Source organism: Heloderma suspectum, chromosome 1 (genome assembly GCF_057233095.1).
Source record: "Heloderma suspectum isolate Gila_16-S chromosome 1, 16-S_ref, whole genome shotgun sequence".
In the NCBI taxonomy this organism is placed as follows: Eukaryota; Metazoa; Chordata; class Lepidosauria; order Squamata; family Helodermatidae; genus Heloderma; species Heloderma suspectum.
In genome coordinates, this window is record NC_139458.1 from 367,070,947 (window position 1) to 367,090,342 (window position 19,396).

A 19,396-nucleotide genomic window follows, 5' to 3' on the forward strand; every position below is an offset into this window, starting at 1 on the left:
TTGTTTTTAAATTACTAGAAATGCTGAAATCCCAATTCTAAAAGAAAAATTCCATACTAGTGTAATACCTTTATTAGGCCAATTCAAAGGTCACAAAATACTGTGCAAGCTTCAGAACTCTTTATCAGGCAAGATGGTAAACAGTGCTAAAAGGGGGAAGGGGAAGGGGGAAAGGGGGCTGATGATTAAGACATGAAGTCTGCATTTGCTTAGACTTAAAATCGAAAGTGGGAGGGGGTTGCAGACATTCAAATTAAGCTCCATTTGGTATTGAGATCATTTTGGTTTGCATTTGAGACCCTCCCAAGGGTTGTTTGGAAGAACAAACAAACTATGGTAGATCCCCCAGCCTCCATAGCTTGCTCTGTAAAGCATCCTGCAGAGCACTCAGTCCGATATAACCCTTTCTATCATGAAAGCAATTATTCCACTCCGTCTCCACACATCTACATCTCCCCATTCAAGATTCATGAGCTGCCTTTTAGGGAAAAACCTAATGACAACAAGACGATAAAACGTAATAAAGCAACAATAAGAGTAACAATAACAGCAAAGTAAACAGTTAAAGCAGGCAGCAACATATAGAAAATGGACCCCATAAAATCCTAACTCAATTATAGGCCAAGGTAAACTGGCAAGTCTTCAGGGCCCGTTTGATGGCCTGTAGGTTAATTACAAGTGCAGTTTCCTTGCTAGTGGGCCTCTGAGCTTGTGAGATGAGTCAATGGTTGATGTTGCCGCCTCAGCACATTCCATGCTAACAAGCTATCAGGGCCTAGGATGTGCCTGAGAAGTGAACCTCTGTTTAGGCTATGTTTACAGGTGGCTGTGCTTGGAAAGTTCTGATTGTTTTCCCTCTGAACAAGTACTGTTAGTCTATGCTGGGAAAGTTGCAAATGATGTTTTCCCTCTGAACAAGTACTGTTAGTCTATGCTGGGAAAGTTGCAAATGAACGCTAATTAACGCTTGCTTCTGTCATGCTGCCTTACTGCTAATATGTATGGTATAAAAACCACTGTACCGCTTGGTTCTGGGTTCAGAGAAGCTGTCTGATCCTGATCCAACTACTGGGTACACCTGTGTGCTGCAAGTACTCAATAAAGTCTCCTTGTAAGCAAACCTGGATCTGGATTATCATTATCTCGGCACCTCCAAACCTTAGCAGCCCATGGCCGGGGCATACAATTGGCGCAGTGAGCAGGGTGCCAAGAGAACTGATATGTTCAGATTCAAAGGGAAGTAGGATGCAGTTGTCAGCCCGCAAAACCAACTCCCAGGCTATCTGCAGTTGGAGCTGTGGGGTCCGGGTGCAAAGCAAATGGCGGTCCTGAGCAGACCGGGAGCATGCCGAGAGGTCAAGAAGGACTGCATGCCAGTGGCTCTGGAAACTGCATTGGAATTTCTGCAGCTGGAAAAGTGGTCAGCTAAGGAGGCGCATCTGGAGGGCATCAGGTTGGAGAAGGCTGCTCTAGCCTTGAATAGTCTTATGGGGGGCCTTCAAAACGCTGTAAGCCAGCCTGCTCCATTTGGGTGGCCGTCTTGTTCACTTTGCTGAGGGGGGCTCTGGACTTCTGCCCCAAAGTCCTGCCCTTATGGCAATACTAATCACACAGAACCTTTGCATATATATAACATAGCACACACAAAAAAAATTTTTTAAGGTTTCAGCGCTTGCCCAATGATACAAGGGACACCTCTGTGACAGTTGCTTTAAGTATCCTGGATCATACAGAAACCATTCAGGAATGTTGTCTCCTGCTCCTCCTCTACTACTGCATTCCATTTACCCAAGCTTCTTCTCCTGTTTGCTATTACAAAGAAGCTATGTCCTGCCACACAGGACTGCTGCCAAACAGAAATGGGAGATCCATGAAATGGGAGCAGCAGGCATAGTCTTTCGGACAGGATCTGGCAACCCTACCAGAGCTTTACATGAGGTAAGAACAACCCTTGCCTTGCTTAGGCCAGATGCATACTTTGAATGATGTCCAAAGCACAAAGACCACATTGCTAGATCAAGCCTGCAGTGCCTATCTGACAATCATTCTTCATGAAACCAACTGCTGTAGTAAAGGAGGAGCATTTGACTCTGGTGCTGCTTAATTTTATTTACTGACTGTTCATTTCATTCTTTTGTGGTTGCACTGCTGCTTTTAGCTTCCTACTGTGTTTTAATTATTGGTTACTGTTTTTATGCTTTTATATTTTGTAAGCTGCTTTTTTGGCAGGGAAAAGCAGGGTTAAAAATTCTTGTTTCTACAAACAAACATTCCCTTCTCAAAATTAAGGAAGATCAGATTTGACATTCCTAATCATTCTCAAGAAGAAATGTGACTTTTTAAAATAAAAGGACCAAATTACTATATTCTACTCGTCTTCCGAACAGGTAAGCAATAAACTGAGAGGAATAAAAAATGACACTTTGGTACTTTCTCAAGTGGACCTTTATTGTTTCCTCAAAACAATAAAGGGAGTTTTGAAAATAAACTTACCCACACACATTCGTCCATCAGCTGAAAACTGATATCCCTCTAGACACTCACATCGGAAAGTTCCTGGCTGATTATTACAGACTGCATTGCTGCCACATACTGTTTGTTGCTCCAGGCATTCATCTATATCTACATGGAGAAGCAGTGTTATTACACAGCTGTCACTAGCATAATTCCTGAAATGTGGGACGACATATCTGTAGCTCAGCTTTCGTTCAGCTGAAGAGATGCCTATGTATTACAAATTGGTTTCAGCAGGGATTGGAAGTATCCTCCAAATGACACATTAAGGCTCAAGTGATCAAGAACATGATACCCAACTTTGCCAAACTAGGATATTGGTTCATTTGCATCCTGCCAGATTCCTAGCTGCTCAGCACAGCAATTTAGCATCATGACAACAGCAAGATCCTAACTAGATCCTAACTAGTTGTGACATAAACCTGCAGGTCATATTTCCCATGATGGATTTTTATTTTTAACACAATGTTGCCTCCAGACGCTGCCAGCTTGAGTGGAGGAATGGTGGAGGGGTGGAGCTGCTTTATCCTTTTCCCACCAATCTTTTTCCTGCTCAAAATCACACCCAAGCTGTTTTTCCCTCATGGGTTAACAGTTGTGAACAGCAAAATGGCTGGAGGAGAAAGAGTTGGGCAGCCCATTTCCACTACTCCTCATCTGCTTAAACCTGAAGCCTCCCAAGGTGATATTTAGTTTTTTTAAATGGGGGGAACGATACATATGACTGCATACCATGTCTATTCTGGCCCTGAGAGAGTAAGGGCCAAACTAGATGTGGCATTAGTCATGTGATTTGGTCCCTGCATGCTTCTTTTTTCTTCACTTAACAGCAGCTGTAGAGGGCCCCAATCTCGATTGATACTGTAGCATGGAGAGAATAGGGTTTAATCCTTTGCCCCTGCTGTGATCCCAATCTGGATCAGGCCCCCATGGCTGCAGGGCAAATAGCAACATGTGCGAGTGGGGAGGTGACCCAGATTGGGACCACAATATGGACAAAATGTTAAAGCTCCCTTTCCCCATGCTGCAGTCCCAATTTAGATCTGGTCCTCTCAAAGCTGCTATTTAGCAAAAACAAAAACAAGGATATAAGGGCCAAATTACGTGATTAATGTTAACTTGCCTAAACTTTAGGATAGAGTGGATATACTATTACAAGAAAGGCATAGCAGTTTTAGTACAATATTGCTCATACTGCTATTTCTATTGAGTCAGGGCTCAAGTGCCCTCACCCATTTGCAAGTGTTTCTGCTAAGAGAAAAATAAAATGTCACAGCAAGATTTGCCATGGTACGTTACAGCGATTCAACAGCAAAACACAATCACTGAAAGTGAATATAGTTGGATTACAGGATACCAAGCTGATCCTATGGAAGTTATTTTTTTTTCTACGAAGAGATTTTCATACCATAACATGCACGTCCATCCCCTCGGAAGCCCACTGAGCATTCACAGCTGAATTGATTGCCTGTTCCTGGACGACAAACTGCATTGGTGTCACAGTTATGGGTGCCCGTGTAGCAAGGATTGCGGTTTATATCACCTGAACCATCTGTCAAGAAGCCACAGAAAATAGTAACATGAGAATACATGTAATGATTTCACCACTGCTACTACTGCTGTGTTCCTCAACAAAAATATTGTTTAAAAGCTAGGTCTGTGGGTGCTCAAATGGACTCAGGAACTAGGCATATACAAGGATTGGCCTTTGGGCAGATAATATATGGATTGGAAGAGCACTTCCCAAAATGTTTAGAATCTGGATTTTCATATTTAAACAGAAGTGTTTCCATCACTCATGCTATAACAGTCAAATGACAAATCATGCTAATATATGGTGAAGATGCGTAAGCAGAAGTTTCAAGCCATGGTTTTATAACCTCTAAACTCATTTATTATTTCTAGAGAAAGGAACTCAAAGTTTTATCTCAATTAACTATGGAATAATAGGTTCACCACATGTTCTATGTCCCAGAATAATGGCTGTGGCTTTGCATCCACTGTGCAACGTTTCATATCAATCTCTGTGCTCTTCTACAAGCTACTTTAGTTACAATAGGATTTGTAGAAGAGATGTTCCTGCTGGATTGTCTCAACTACTTTATGAGTATTCATAGATGATTTGCAATAGTATTATCAGCTGGGAAGCTATTTCCTTAGCATATGGGGCTGTTTGCAAGCAACAGTGGAAAATCATGGATTATCCATAATTTGCTGTGGTATGTGCTAGGTGCATTCTGTGGCCTTTCTGAATAATCCACTCCAGATTGGGTTGACTGGGGATTGGTACATGATGTCTGAACCCGGACACAGCACGCTGGTTCACACTTAACAAGGTGATCTATTAAATACACTGCTTTAATAGATCTTATGACATAGCTAGGATTGCGCTGTCAGTTCTCCCACAAGTCTTTGATAAGTCCTATAAAAACCAAACTCTTTCTTAATACAATATCATAAAGATCAGGCAATCACTATAGCTGTACTGTGTATAGTTCTGATCACCCCTTATCAAAATGGATGTCTTACAGCTGGAAAAGATACAGAGAAGGGCAACCAAAATTATCAGGGAAGTGAAGCACTTTGCTTATGAGGAAAAGCTAAAGCATTTGGGGCTTTTTAGTTTAGTGGAAAAAAGATGACTAAGCAAGAACATGATAAAGGATTATAAAATTATGAATGAGGAGTACATCAAGAGAAGCTTTCCCCCCACCCCCTTCCCATTATATTAGAACTCGGGGTCATCCAATGCAATAGATTCAAGTCAGACAAAACAAAATACTTCTTCATTCAACACATCACTGATTTATAGAATTCACTGCCACAATGAACCAGTTCACAAAATCACTGCTGCCCATCATGACTTCTTTAAGCCACAGTGAGCCATGGTGCATGCTGGGCGGTTTTTGAATATTCAAGCTGCAGCTGTGGCTTGTCATGTCATCCAAACCCAGGGACCGCGTGTTATGTGAAAGTTAAACAACCCTCACATAACCCATAGTCTGTTGTTGGGTTATGCAAAAGTTGTTTAACCCTTGCATAACCAATGGTCCCTGGGTTCAGATGACATGACAAGCCTCAGCTATGGGTTGTATATTCAAAATGTCTGAATGGCATGCACCACAGTCCACCATGGCTAAAATAACCCATGGTGGGCTTTTTGTTTGTGCGATCTGAACCAAAATCTGGTGATGGCCACTCACTTAAATGGCGTTAAAAGGGGATTAGTGAAATTCATGGGGGGGCTGGTCTGTCAATGGAATTTTCACATTCAGAGGCAATGAATACCAGTTGCTGGACAGAAACAATGGGAATGGGCTATTGCCTTTAACCTCTGTTTGTGGGCCTCCTGGAGGCATTTGGCTAGCCTCTGTGGGAAGCAAGATGTTGGACTAGATGGACCTTTGGTTCTATACAGCAGCATTCTTATGTATAATCTCTTCCATCTGACAGTCCACAAATACAAAAGTCAAAGGGTAAAAGAGATAGGATCCTAACCAATTCTAAAACAGTACAAAGGAAGTAAATCAGAATAATTATCACTGAACATACCAATTGGGCCAACTGAGTTGCTCATTGCATATCGTAAAATCTGTTCATCTTTGTTATACAAGACAAAGACACTATCCACTGACAGCTGCTGAGTGGCTGAAATAGAATGATGGGAGTCATCGTGAATGCACTCATCAAATGAGATTGTCTGTCGCCACTGGTAGGGAACTGTGTAAGTTGAAGACACCCCATCTCTTTCTGGTTCTGTCACAGTATACTCTCTGGTAGATGATGATGTGATAACTGAAACAAATAATCTCATATTAATAATGAGGAAACTAAAAATGACAAGTAGATTTCATACAATCCTTTGTACTCACATGTAAAAAAGTGCATTAAAATATTACCGACAAGCAACCAAAAGTTACAATTGTTGGGTTGGAGCCAGATTGGCTGTACCATGAACAGAAGAGCTCCTTCCATTCAGAGAAGGCACCAGCAAGATCCACTGGAAGAAAGAGGTGGGGACATGATCTTTGTTGATTCCCATTTCCCTCTGAAGCCCCCTGCTTTGCCTCCAGAGCAGCTTTTCAAGAGACAGGGAAGCAGGGGAGGAGGAATTACAAAGATCCTCTGGCACAAGTGGAACTCCACTAAGTGCTACTATTGATCCAACCCAATGCTTTATAAGATGCTAGAAATTCTAATTTGGGACCTTTTTGTTCTCCCATGACAATTTAAAGCAGGGTTTCAGACAGCAGCAATTTCCTAGTTGCTTACTTATCTGCAGTTTTCAGATCTGAACGAATACTTTGTCTTTGTAGCATCTAAAAGACTAACATTTTATGTTAATAGGCATAGCATGAACTATCAGAGACTACAGTTGACTTTGTCAAATGCTGAAATAGACTGAACAACTGAAACACATAAAGCAGTTGTTTGAATTTCAAAAAGAATTGCCTGTGGAATCTTCATCTTAAAGCAGGCTGGGGAACCTTTTTTCTGTTGAGGGTTGCATGCCCTCATGGGTAATCTGTTGGGCGCTGCATGTGAGTGATGGGCAGGGCGGGAGCTAAAAGTGGGTAGGTCATCTCTTTTCCCTCGCTATCACCCCTTTTCCCTCTCCTCTTTCTTCCTGCCCGGCAGAGTGCCAGGGAAGTGACAGATGGCTCTTGCCAGAAGTCTGAACTGACAGCATGCAGAGGGCTTTTGACATGAGGCTAGGGCTACAGGTTGCCCACCCTGTCTTAAAGTGATCCATTGGGTTTTATAATGAGTCAGGAATACATGTCCCCATTAAGACTCGGTTCATATAATTAAATGTTTGTATTAGTCCTTGTTCTGCCATTTTAAGCTTTATCTGCCAACCCAAATCAATTTGTTTGAGGGCAGCCATTTTGGAGTCCTTGATGAAATGGCCAGGAAGGTTGAAGTGTTCATCTACAGTTCTGATCCTGAGTTATCTGAGGTCAAGTTGATGTGGTAGTTTAGAACATAAAATGCTACCACCACATAGAGGTTTTCCAATTAATTCTTTCTTGTGATATATCTCCCAGGCTGTGAGATTTTACATTTAAATACAATATAGAATGACAGGAACATGTGATGGCTTTGCCTGTTATAAATGTCCAAAAAATTACTTATAGTGCAAACAATATGGAGAGGAACCAGTTATTTTATGGAAAGCTTATTTTCTATTTAACAGTTAAGAGGGAGATAAGCTGCTGGCTATGACACAATAATAACTGTGATAATTTCCATTTCCTACCTAAATCACTTATCTGACCATGTGATGGATGGGAAGTTATAACACAGTTTAGTCATGCAGGTCCAGACATATATAATAGCCAGAGAAACATAATATCCATGACCGATCCAGAGATACGTAATAGCCTTGACACATCAGATATGATAAATGATAAATTTAAGAGGATCTTCAAATGTTATAGTATGCCTCCTATACTCAAGAAAGTAACAGTTCTAGCCTAGTCAAATCTAACACAGACTAGAGGGCTCCTCTTTCAGTGTTCATTCATGTTGCAGACTTAGAAAGCATGTTAAGACAAGACAGGAGCAAGGTTTTACAAGTATTTTAACTCACCAGAACGAGAAGAATGATAGAGCTCAGTGTAGGGTTCTATATGTACAGAAGAACCAAGTGGAATTTCAGGCACTTTGCCCTCAAGTTCTGTGCTGATTGTAAGATGTCCATGTTCATCAATTCCACTGAACTTTTGTTTAATGATCACCTTTTCATTGCTGCTGAGGAATGTAACTTCAGCTTGTCTTGTAAACTCACCACCTAGAAGATTAATGAAATCACTTCTTATTTATAAATTTTAAAAAATATATTCACCTCCCTGCCGAAACATTTATGGTTAAGGCCTCAGCTTCCCTAAACTAAAGATGCTCTCAAAGCTATATCTCAGGATCCTGTCATGAATGAGCTTGATGTTTTCTACTCAGATGGAAAAGTACTTATATTGCCAGAGAGTGAAAGGTCAGAATGAATCCCCAGGATTGCTTCCAATTGGGGATAAACATTCCCTGGCTTGCCTCAAAAAAAAAGGGGAAAAAAGAGATGAAATTGAAAAAGAATGTGTCAGTTTCAAGGATGAGGTGAAACTATAGGGGGACTGCAGAAATGAAGAGGGAAAACGTGACTAACAGGTTTAAAATTAAGGGCGCAATCCTATGCAGATAGATAGCCGACTCCAAACTCGGAGGCGATCACCTATCCAATACAGGGCAGGAGAAGCATGGAGGGGATCGTTACCTCCATGCTCCTCCTGCCTTGCATTTTTGGCTAGACAGCTACTTTCGGCTGTCTAGCCACACGATGGCGGAGTGGGGGAGGAGGCTGCCGGATGACACAGTGGAGAAGAGCGCATGCTGAGGCAGGAGGAGAGCGCATGCATGCAGATACCTCCCCAATGTTGCCATCATGTCCCACCGCTCATATCCCCACCTCTCACCTCACCCCACTGTTGCCACCTGGGCTCTCTGGAGAGTTGTTTCAGAGAGCCCACCACAGCCAGGCCCAAATGCATAGCTCTGAGGGGGTCCTTCCTCAGAGCCAGGCATTGTGGGAGGGGTGCCCCAGGAGAGCACCTGTACTGTGATGGGCCGAGAAACAGTTCTGCTTTCAATGAAAAAGAGTATGGATTTCAGAATCAGTTCTTCTCCCGAGCCTTAATTCTCCTAAAAAATAAAACAAATGGGGGCAAATAGTATTACTCCTAATTATGTTCTCATTGTTTACAGTGCAAGCCAATGCATGCCTACTCAGAAGTAAGCCTCATTGAGTTCAATGGAATTTACACCCAAGTAAGCAGGTATAGGATTCCAGCCTTAAACTAGGAAATTTGTGAGCTTTCCCCCTTGTGACCTTGCAAACAAAAAACACATCTGAAGCAATATCAGTGGGTAGCAGCTATTTTAAAGGAAAATTGTAAACAATGAAATTCAAGGAAAACCTGAATCTGACCTTTGCTGGAGAGCGCTTCCTGTATACTTGCTTCATACTAATCACTTTTAGCTTTGATGCAATACGAAAAGATATAGAAGAAAAGCAACTGTTTACTTTCATTCCCATGGGCAGGTAGTATAATCTGATGACTACACTTCCCTTGATCTACCAGCCAGAGGGAAGGGATCTTGGTGGGAGCTAGGTTTACAGCACAACTGCATCACTGGTTGCTACAGATGGCTTCTTTTATACTAGGTTCTTCTTTTGCAAAACTCCCTTGCCATCTAATTCCTTTTCTCCTGGTCCCGGCAGCTTACAACATCCCATGCATATTGCCCGTGCTCTACCTCTCTCACCCACTTCTGGGATGTGCAGCAATCTGATTTTTTATATCTATGCCTGGAGCCTCATTGCTATCACTTATTCTCTAAGGTCAGTCTCCCCAGCCTCAAAGGTATTAATAGAGGGATGGCAGTAATGTTGCAAAAAAAGAGTCCACTAAGGAACAACAGCATTGTATTGTATTTCTAAGGCCTGTCTTCTGGAGCAGAGATTGCTGGCAACAGTGAAAGGCTTTACTATGATGCTCTTGCAAATGTAGAATTCATTGCAAAAATATGAAGCAACTTTTTAAGAACAAATGTAAAGCTTACCAGTAACGCTGAATCCATTTTTATATCCTTGCTGCTCCACAGCAAACATCCATCCAATGACACCACCAATGGAGGCAAGAGGAAGTAAGGACAAACCCAAAGTGTCTGGAATTGTACTGATGGCAGTATATGCACGCCCATGATTCATCACGACGTAAGAGTGGAGGTCAGTGTTCTCAAAAACAATTGGTACTGGGTTGTTTCCAACAAAGATTCGTCCTTTGACTTTCCCATTGACTCGCTGAGGAGAACCTAGCACAACAAAAGTTAAGCACAGATGTTTCTTTTAACATCAAGAGGTAACTTCGAACCCCTGATGGATTTACATTTTCAAGCATTGAGGCCCACAACTTAAGACACAAGACAGTGAAGTTGTTCAGATGATCAGCAGGGGAAACAATGCAGAGTCAATTGTTTCCCCCACCCCGAGAGTGCCAGTCATGCAACCAGGATTAGCCTAATTACCCGTGCCACATCATGGATTGCCATGTCATCCGAACTGGGTGCATGGCATGGCCATGGTGACTTTTCACCCACCCTACAACCTCTACTGCAAGCCTTGGGTTGTAGGGTGGCTGAAAAGTTACCACAGCCGTATCATGCACCAGGTTTGGATAACATGGCAACCTAAGATGCGGTGCGGTAATTAGGGTAATCCCAGTCATGCAACCAGCATGCGCAGTGGCAAGGGAAACAACTGATGCTGTGTTGTTTCTCCTGCTGATTGTCTGAACCCAGTCAATATGTTAATGAATGGCATCATAAGCATGATCTGAGTGTTTCATATAAAAAATTCTCAGATGTCCCCAGTAATGTAAACCAGGTTTCAAACTTATGGGATCTACTGTTTTTTTTTCATAAAACCCCAAGATCTACCTACCAGAGTGAAGAAAAAAAGAGTTGAATGGGAGGAGCTAGGTGCAAAATACTGGTTAAAAAAGTGGAGCTCATGATTTACTGCAACACATGAGCCATAGACTGCAGTGACCTGCATATACAAATCTACATCTGAGTTACTGTAGATCAGGGATTCTAATACAGCTCTAAAAGTAGCCAGCAGAGCTGCACAAAAACCTAGTAGTCAAATGCAATTACTTTACAGGTGAGCAACAATGAGGCTAGAACATAAGTGATTAACTCAAGGCCAGCCATTGTTAAACATCTGAAAGACAGAAAGCCTGGCTGATCTACTTTAAATCACCTGTCTGCCTACTTCCTGTCTGCCCATAATGTAAAAACCTGACACAGGAAAAGATAATCAAGCTCTTGCCACCTTCTTGCCATCCAGGTGAACAAATCTGAGCTTGAGGGTGGTGTGTGCTGCTCACCCCCCCCTTCTCTTGTACACAAATTCCCCTCCCCTCTTTTCAAGTTCAACATTCTTGCTTGGTTCAGACATCACATCTGGATCAGGAATGGGACATGTGTGTGAACTTCCCCTTGCCTTGCACACCTGAACATAACAACATAAGAGCTATGCTGCATCAGATCAAGGTCTATCTAGTCCAGCATTCTGTTCACACAGTGGCCAACTAGCTGCCCACAGAAAAACACACAAGCAGGACATGAGTGCAACAGTACCCTCCTGCCCATGTTCCCCAGCAACTGGTGTACATAGGCATACTGCCTCTGATACCAGACGTATCAGAACGAATAGCCATCAATAGCCTTACCCTCCATGAATTTGTCCAATCCCCTTTTAAAGCCATCCAAATTGGTGGCTATCACTACATCTTGTGGAAGTGAATTCCATTGTTTAACTATGCATTGTGTGAAGAAGTACTTCCTTTTATCTGTCCTGACTCTCCCACCAATCAGCTTCATGGGATGACCCCGGGTTCTAGTATTATGAGAGAGGGAGAAAAATGTTTCCCTATCCATTTTCTCCACAGTATGATATTGGCAGTTTTATTTTCAATTCCTGTCTTAATTATACCCAACATGGAATTTGCATTTCTTTACAGTAGCTGAGTACTGGGTTGACATTTTCATCAAGCTCTCCACCACAATCTCAAGTTCTCTTTCTTGGTATGAAACTGCTAGCACAGATCATCAGTGTAATCGTGAAGTTGTGAGTTTTTGCTGCAACGTACATCACTTTACACTTGCTTACATTGAATCACACTTGCGTTGAACCCACCTGGCTTAATACCAGGGCTTCCTGGTTTGCTAAACCAGTTTGCCATAACATCTGAACTGGGAAACTGATTTGAGTATTCCCTCCAAACCAGGAAAATGGACACTAGCCCCAGTTTAAGCCTTGAAAGGAAAGTAGAAACTATGCCTCTTTTTTCTGCTGTCTGTCCTCTCTGTAAGCTGAAACCTAGAGTAGGAAGAAACTAATACTAAATGGTTCACTATAACTACATTTTGAAGGACTGATTACCAGTGGATAAGTTCCAGGACAAAGCTGGAAGCCAAGAAAAAAAAAGGACGTTGAGAATACAGATCAGTAAAGGATAGTTTGCTAGAGACTTTATCCTCTGGTCAGCCAAGATTGTAATTATGGGACTTTGGAGAAAGATACCTGTGGTTCCTATATTCTTTCTATTTTATTTACACATATTAGCTTGAGTTTCATGCAAACTACATAACTGCTGTGGATGACAAGCCATTATTAGTGGACATAATGCACGTCAAGGCAAGTGAACCTTTAACTGTAAATACATATAAAAGGAATCGATTGTCAGGAATCAAACCTTGTGCACAAATATGGCAAGTATTCTAATCTACTGGAAGCAAATCCAGAATTTTCAAAGTGATGGGGCAAAATCATAAAATGTTCTAAAGGGATAAGAGCTTGAAAGCATAATGAAATGTATTGTATTTCCCTGCACAAAACACAATAACAAATTGTTTTCTTTGCAACCAAGATAGCTGAAAAAGTTCAAAGAAGGAAAGAAAAGCTAATATTCTAACAAGTATTACCAAAAAATAGCAAAATAAACCACATAAGGTCTGCATACTGTTCACCTCTTCTCAGTTGCTGATTTTCATTTCCACACCTATTCTGCTTTCTCCTAATCCTGACTAATACATATTTGTAGTTTAGGAAAATAGCAAACCCAGTTCTATGCATGACAAATCCAACAGCTCTCCAGGGAATATCTCATCCTGAAGAATTTGAAATGGTCTCTACAACTAGAGATAATTTATGCTAAACAGAGTCTTTAGTTGCCTATGTTGTGGCAGAATAAATATTAAACGTTTTTGGCACCATTACTTAAAATGTTCCAGCTGTGTTCCTAACTTTTAACAAACTGTTCTTTTATATCAAGATATAATTTTCATCACCCTCAGAAAGTCAAATTGAAATTGCTTGCTTGCTCTTAAGAACAACAGCAAAAAACCTGTATCAGAGGATTCAAAGTATCTATCTACTCAATATGGTAATCAAGTTCAATCAAATATATTAATTCATCAACCAACTGCACAATTTTATTCATTATCTGATTATAGCAGTATTGTGTCATCCAGTTTCTTCTAACAATTTAACAAATTCTACAATCCTGGTGTTATTCTAGTTTTATAGATATCTGGTTAACCAGTTAACTCCTTGACTTCTTTCAGTAAAATGTTTAAGGACACTATGAACATAATTTTCATCCCTTTCTCAATTTGGTTAACCAACGATTTTAGATCTCCCTCAGTTTTAAGAGGGTGGCAGGTAACAGCATTTTCCTTAATCACTGCAGAGTGTTTGCTGATGTGCACCCGAGACTGGGTATCATTGAAGCTCTTATAGTAGACTTATATTAGACTTCCACAATCCTTTGTCTGCCCCAGTATGACAATGCTTGTATTCAACAAAGAAAAGGCTCCTTCAGAAATGTGTTGTGCTATATTTTGGAATGTGTAGTTTGGAAACAATACAAAAATTACCTTCTGCTACACACTGCCTGCCATTCCCTTTGTAACCAGCAGTACAACTGCAGCAAAAGCCATTTGGATAGTCCTTGCAAACAGCATGAACGGAACATTGATGGCGGTTGTTTGCACAGCTTTGCTGAACATCTGTACTGTAACGGAACACTGTGGAGAGGAAAAAATAAAAGTTCCCAGCATAATGCATTTCAATGAGAGGTCAGAACACTGCCTCTTTCCCAACCACAAAGCATCCTAAGGCAGTAATGGTGCATTTTATTTCCCCAGTTCTTTTTTCTGGCATTTGTGAAGCAGACAGTCAGTCTGCAAGGCAACAAAACGTAGCAGCACTGGACGACAGAAGATACCATTCCTACTGTAAGAGTGAAATTTCCTGCATTAATCCTTCTGTATTCAGTTTTCTTTCCTCCCCCCCAATCCCGCTGCCTATGAAACAGAACAGGAATATAGCTCACTACAACCAATGAGGAGGAGTTGATGGCAGGACTCCATATTCCAAATGTATAGTTTCTACTTATTGATGGCAAGATGCTTTTTCAGACCTGGGTAAAGTTGAACGTACCTCTGCGGACAGACTACACAGACATTATAAAAATATGAGTGGGACTTCCAACAGAAAATATTGTAGTGTTAAGCGTTCCTGTTCAGTGTTTCAGCCAGCCAGCCATGTCTTCTTTCAGGAAACTCCATTCCATTCCCACATCTACACTGTTTTGTTTCTCCCTTAGTCAGCATTCCATGCCTCCTCCATCCTTGGGCTGTTTTTGTTTTTCTGTAACTCTTGGCATTTCCCTAAGCCTGCTGAAACCTCCCTGTCGTGCATGGATAATGCCATTTTGGATTGCAAATGCACCAACATTCACCTTTGAGCATCAGAAACAGAGGGAATGATTTAGTAGATGGATTTTTAAAAAGTGCACTGCCAGGACAGCCACCACCATGAAATATCAATTAGATAGCAGCACTAGTTCCCAGTCTGACCCAGTGGAGGCTGGTGGCTCAGATTTCGGCAGGGCTGTGAATCCATTCCAGGCTTCAGTTGGAACCCCAAAGGAGCCATCCAAGGTGCTGAACCCATTTGGGGGATAGGGTTCAGCACTTTGGATAGCTCCTTTAAAGTTGTGGCTGAAACCCAGCCCTACTGAAATCGGAGCCCACCAGCCTCCTCTGGTCTTATCCATGGACTTGCTGGTAAAGACAGCTCACATGGGAGAGGAGACTTGGTAGTCTTTTGATCCATGCACAACTGAGAGCTATGTCATACCATACCAAAAAAAAAAAAGCAATTGCAGCTTATTTGCCAGATGCAAATGATGCATCCCTGCAATAAATACCTTAAAATCTGAAGGGAAGATGCATGTCTACACAGCAGACATTTGTTCAGAACCCCATCAAAGTTTCTGGGCATCAGTTTGCTACTGCATATTTGGAAATAGGAATGTGCCTTTCAAACACAGTTTCCAGGTTCACACAATCGTGGCTGGGGAAATAAGCCACAGTGGCTTGTTATTTCCCCTGCCATGTGTGCTGGTCAGGTGCCGGGGGATTAGTATGATTACCCTCAGCAGCGCAGCTTGTGTTGTGCCAAGCTGGCCACGGTGGCTTGTTGCCATGGTCAACAAGTCACCCCAGAACCCCAACAGCCCATGGGTTCTGGCTGGCTTGTTAACCACAGCAGCAAGCCACTCCAGCTGGGTTCACACCATACAATAAGTTATGCTGCCAAGGGTAATTCCCCCTGGCACGCAACTGGCATGTGAAGGGTAGTTAACAAGCCACCATGGCTTATTGACAACCCTGCAATTGTGTGAACGAGGTCATTATTCATTGTGAAGATATCTTATGGACATGCTGTAAACATCTGATTTGTATCACAAGCAGCAGCCTTCAGAATGTGCCTTTAGTAAGCAGATGGTTTCATGGGAAACTATGGTTTACATAGCTCCTGGCCAATGATCAAGAATTGTAGTCCAAAACATCTGGAGAGCAACATGTTACCTGTCCCTCGCTTACACAGCAACACAGGAAAGAAATCCATGGGTCGCTGCAGAATGCACAAGCAAAACTGCACTGATTTCCGGCACCGGCACAATAAACCAATCAACACTTGGATTCATGGCACTTTCCTTCATACCAGTTGTGAATGAAGATTTCCGTCACCTACGTAATTGCATTCCATCAACTATATTAGAAAAAGCAAACTAATGTAACAGCACATTATGTTATATGTCATCATGATGGCAACAAACGTTATTTCAACTGGATGGGCAGATATTGACTTGACTGAAAGTAGCGTCACTCCATTTCCTTCAATGGGGCTAGTTAGCTGTTCAAACATTATTTCCCCAACCTCAACCTCTACCTACACAGTGATACCTGAGGAGTGAGATGGCCACAGTGGCCAGGGGTGAGGTGGGGGGCTCCCAGGGCATGCATGAAAATAATTTTAACTCTCCCATTCCTCAACTGTCAGAGACTGAGGGCTGCATAAACACGCTGTTTTTATTAGGGGTGTAAACATTGGCACCAGAAGGCAGCATGAAGACGATATGAGCCCTCAGTTGCCCAATGGTAAGCTGGGGAAGAAAACTGGCTTTGAAGGATGTGTGTCCAATTTCAGCTCTATATGTTCCTTTTATGCTCTGAGAAGAATTAGCACCTCATGGCTTAAAGTTTCCTGGGCGAGAAGAATTGGCTTCAGAGGATGCACGCCTGTGTCTGTGAGTATATGTGTTAAAAGAGGTTATTGGATTAGATCATCATATTACTCATTCTATCATTCCTGAAATGACCTTTCCAATTCCAAATGATCTTACCAATTCCAGTTTCATCAACTTCTTCCACATCGATAATCTGAGCATGTTGCTGGGGAAATTGCTGGCCTGGAAACTGGAGAGGTGGGGTTTTCCCTGTTGGGAGTGGAGGTTCAGCTGCAGGATGTTCTGTTAAAGTTTGGTACGGAGACTGAAAACCATCTTCTGATGCTGGTTGAGGTAAGTTATAGCTAGTGTGTAGACTATCTCCTCTGCTAGAAATATCATAAGCTAATTCTGGCTGGCTTATTTCAATGGAATCTTGATGTGATATGGAGGGGTCTGTAGTCACTTCCTGGAATTGGTCATAGTCACCATATTCTGCATTGGCAGGAGTCTGAGTGACTTTGGCTGACAGGATATTATCTGAGCCAGCAATCTCAAATGCCCAGACTCCTTGTTTTCCCAAATTGCTGCTCCTAGAAGGCAAGAAATATCTAACTATACATTAAAACAGTCATACCAATTGCTGTAAATTTTATATGTTAAGAAGTTAAATGATTTCGGCACCACTAATTACCAAAATAGCTGTGCTGATACATTTGCTTTAAATCAGACTTTTTCAAGTGAAATAGTACCTACATGGTACCAATTCTCAGCACCTTTTATGCCATCTAGGTAACACAGGAGTTGGGCCTGAATGTACGAGCAGTTCATTTGTTCATATTCTCATGAACAAACATTCATACTGTAGTGGCTCTTCCTCCACCACCCCTTCCTCTCTTTGTTGCCCATTCATGCTGTCCAATTTTAGACTGACTTTTAGAATAGGATTCTTATTTTAGGTCTGTAAAATGTCATGCACACTGATGGTGCTTCATCAGTAGCAATGAGAGAGAGAGAGAGAGATCTTTAAAATTTCTGAGTACTTTTCCCAATATAAAATTGGAACGCTGTTTTAGAAATTAATATCCCAAAGCATTTTTCAACTTTCTGAAAATCAATAGCAATTAATTTACAACACGAACATTTAAAATTTATATTTTAAAAATGATTATTGGAAAGACAGCACAAAAATATTTTTTGAAAAATTTAAAAAAGCATACTTGTGCAGATTCCCAAGGATCTCTTCATCATTAGCAATTATATTGTACGATCCAGCTTTTACCCATAAGTAGTAATTTGTAGACGGTTGACTAAAGCCAACGGTAGCTGGGACAACTTCATTATCATTTTTAGAATGTGTACTGTAGAACTGCAAACCATCCTCTGGATAAAGGAAAACTGCATAGGAACTGGAATCAGAAGATGCTAAAACAGCCTGGAATGTATTTCTCTGTTGGGAAGATTTAAATTTTATTTGTAGAAAAAATATGCAAGATTAGATATAAGAACGATAATGTATAAATCTCATAAATATAAACTGAGTTTACATAACATCATTGTGATACCATGATTACAGAATATGGAAACAAGGCATTTTTAATCATTATTAGCACCCTTCTTAAAACTGTTCTTGCAAAAACAGATACTGCTTTGAATACAGAACATCACAGAATCTTATAATTCATAACATGAAAAAGTTATAGGCCAGGATCCAAAGAACCATTTTAGGTATGTCGAAGGTCTGCCTAGGACACATATAATGGGATTTTTGAATACCCGCTCCCCTTTGAATACCATATGGCCAAGACAAACCATAAACTGCTTTTGAGGGTTCCCTCAATTTCGGAAGCAGTTTGCTATGTAGCACAGGATAGCTTGCTGTTTATGACATACAAGGCGAAAGCCCCTGTTCCCCCAGACAAAAATTACAGATCTATGCTTTATCAAACACGGTCTATAAAGCCAGCCTACCTTCAACAGCACTAAAAGAAATTAAGCAATTCTTTTAAAGCAAAACGGCCATATATTTGTAAAAGTTTGTCATTTATGGCATACAACTGACACAAACGTTTGCACACCAAACAGAGTGTTGAATTCTAAATATAAGAATTCTGTTAAGTGAAATGTGCTGGGTATTAATAAATCAAGTAACATTCAACCGTAAAGACTTTCAAGATTAATGTCTCACTTTTACATTATATTTGCTCGTTTGATATAACTAAGTGTATTAGAAGGCTCACAGTACAATCTGAAGCTTGTTTACTTAAAAGTTGCCCCGCTGATTTCAGAGAAGCTTACTTGGAAGTAAATATCCTTAATATTGCAACCTTAGTCATGTGATCCTAGGGTGGCCATGTGTCCTCATTTACAGGGGACTGCCCCTGATTTGAAAGGCTGTCTAGTCCAGCTCTGGTATAAAGATAAAGAACCATCAGAAGGAAATGTTGGGCCTTGAAGTTGCCCATCAACAGCACATGGACAGCAGACTGAACAAGCAGGCACACAGGTCACTAGGGCATAGTGTTCCCCACTATGCTGAGATGTACTGTATTTCTATTTATATTATAATTATTTCTAAATTTGCATCTATCTATCTATCTATCTATATATGAATCAGCATATGCAAATTTTATGCAAATCAGTATCACCTCTTGTCTTATTTTTTTGGTGATTCACAAGTGGTCACCTTAGGTCTTACTATAGGGATTCCAAAAAGAAGGGGTAAATATATATAATTCAGGCAT

General features: G+C 41.2%; 1 protein-coding gene across 1 annotated transcript in view; it reads right to left on the reverse strand.

The window, feature by feature from the left end:
- The window catches only part of NID1 (nidogen 1), an 81,174-nt gene that overhangs the window by 41,290 nt on the left and 20,488 nt on the right, over positions 1-19,396 (reverse strand). The window contains exons 3-10 of the mRNA XM_084828188.1: positions 17,873-18,102; positions 16,830-17,245; positions 14,011-14,160; positions 10,129-10,380; positions 8,108-8,308; positions 6,067-6,309; positions 3,923-4,066; positions 2,494-2,622 (exon numbers count right to left, since the gene is read on the reverse strand). Of these exons, the coding sequence (XP_084684314.1) occupies positions 2,494-2,622; positions 3,923-4,066; positions 6,067-6,309; positions 8,108-8,308; positions 10,129-10,380; positions 14,011-14,160; positions 16,830-17,245; positions 17,873-18,102 (1,765 nt within the window). The remainder of the gene's footprint in view (positions 1-2,493; positions 2,623-3,922; positions 4,067-6,066; positions 6,310-8,107; positions 8,309-10,128; positions 10,381-14,010; positions 14,161-16,829; positions 17,246-17,872; positions 18,103-19,396) is intronic.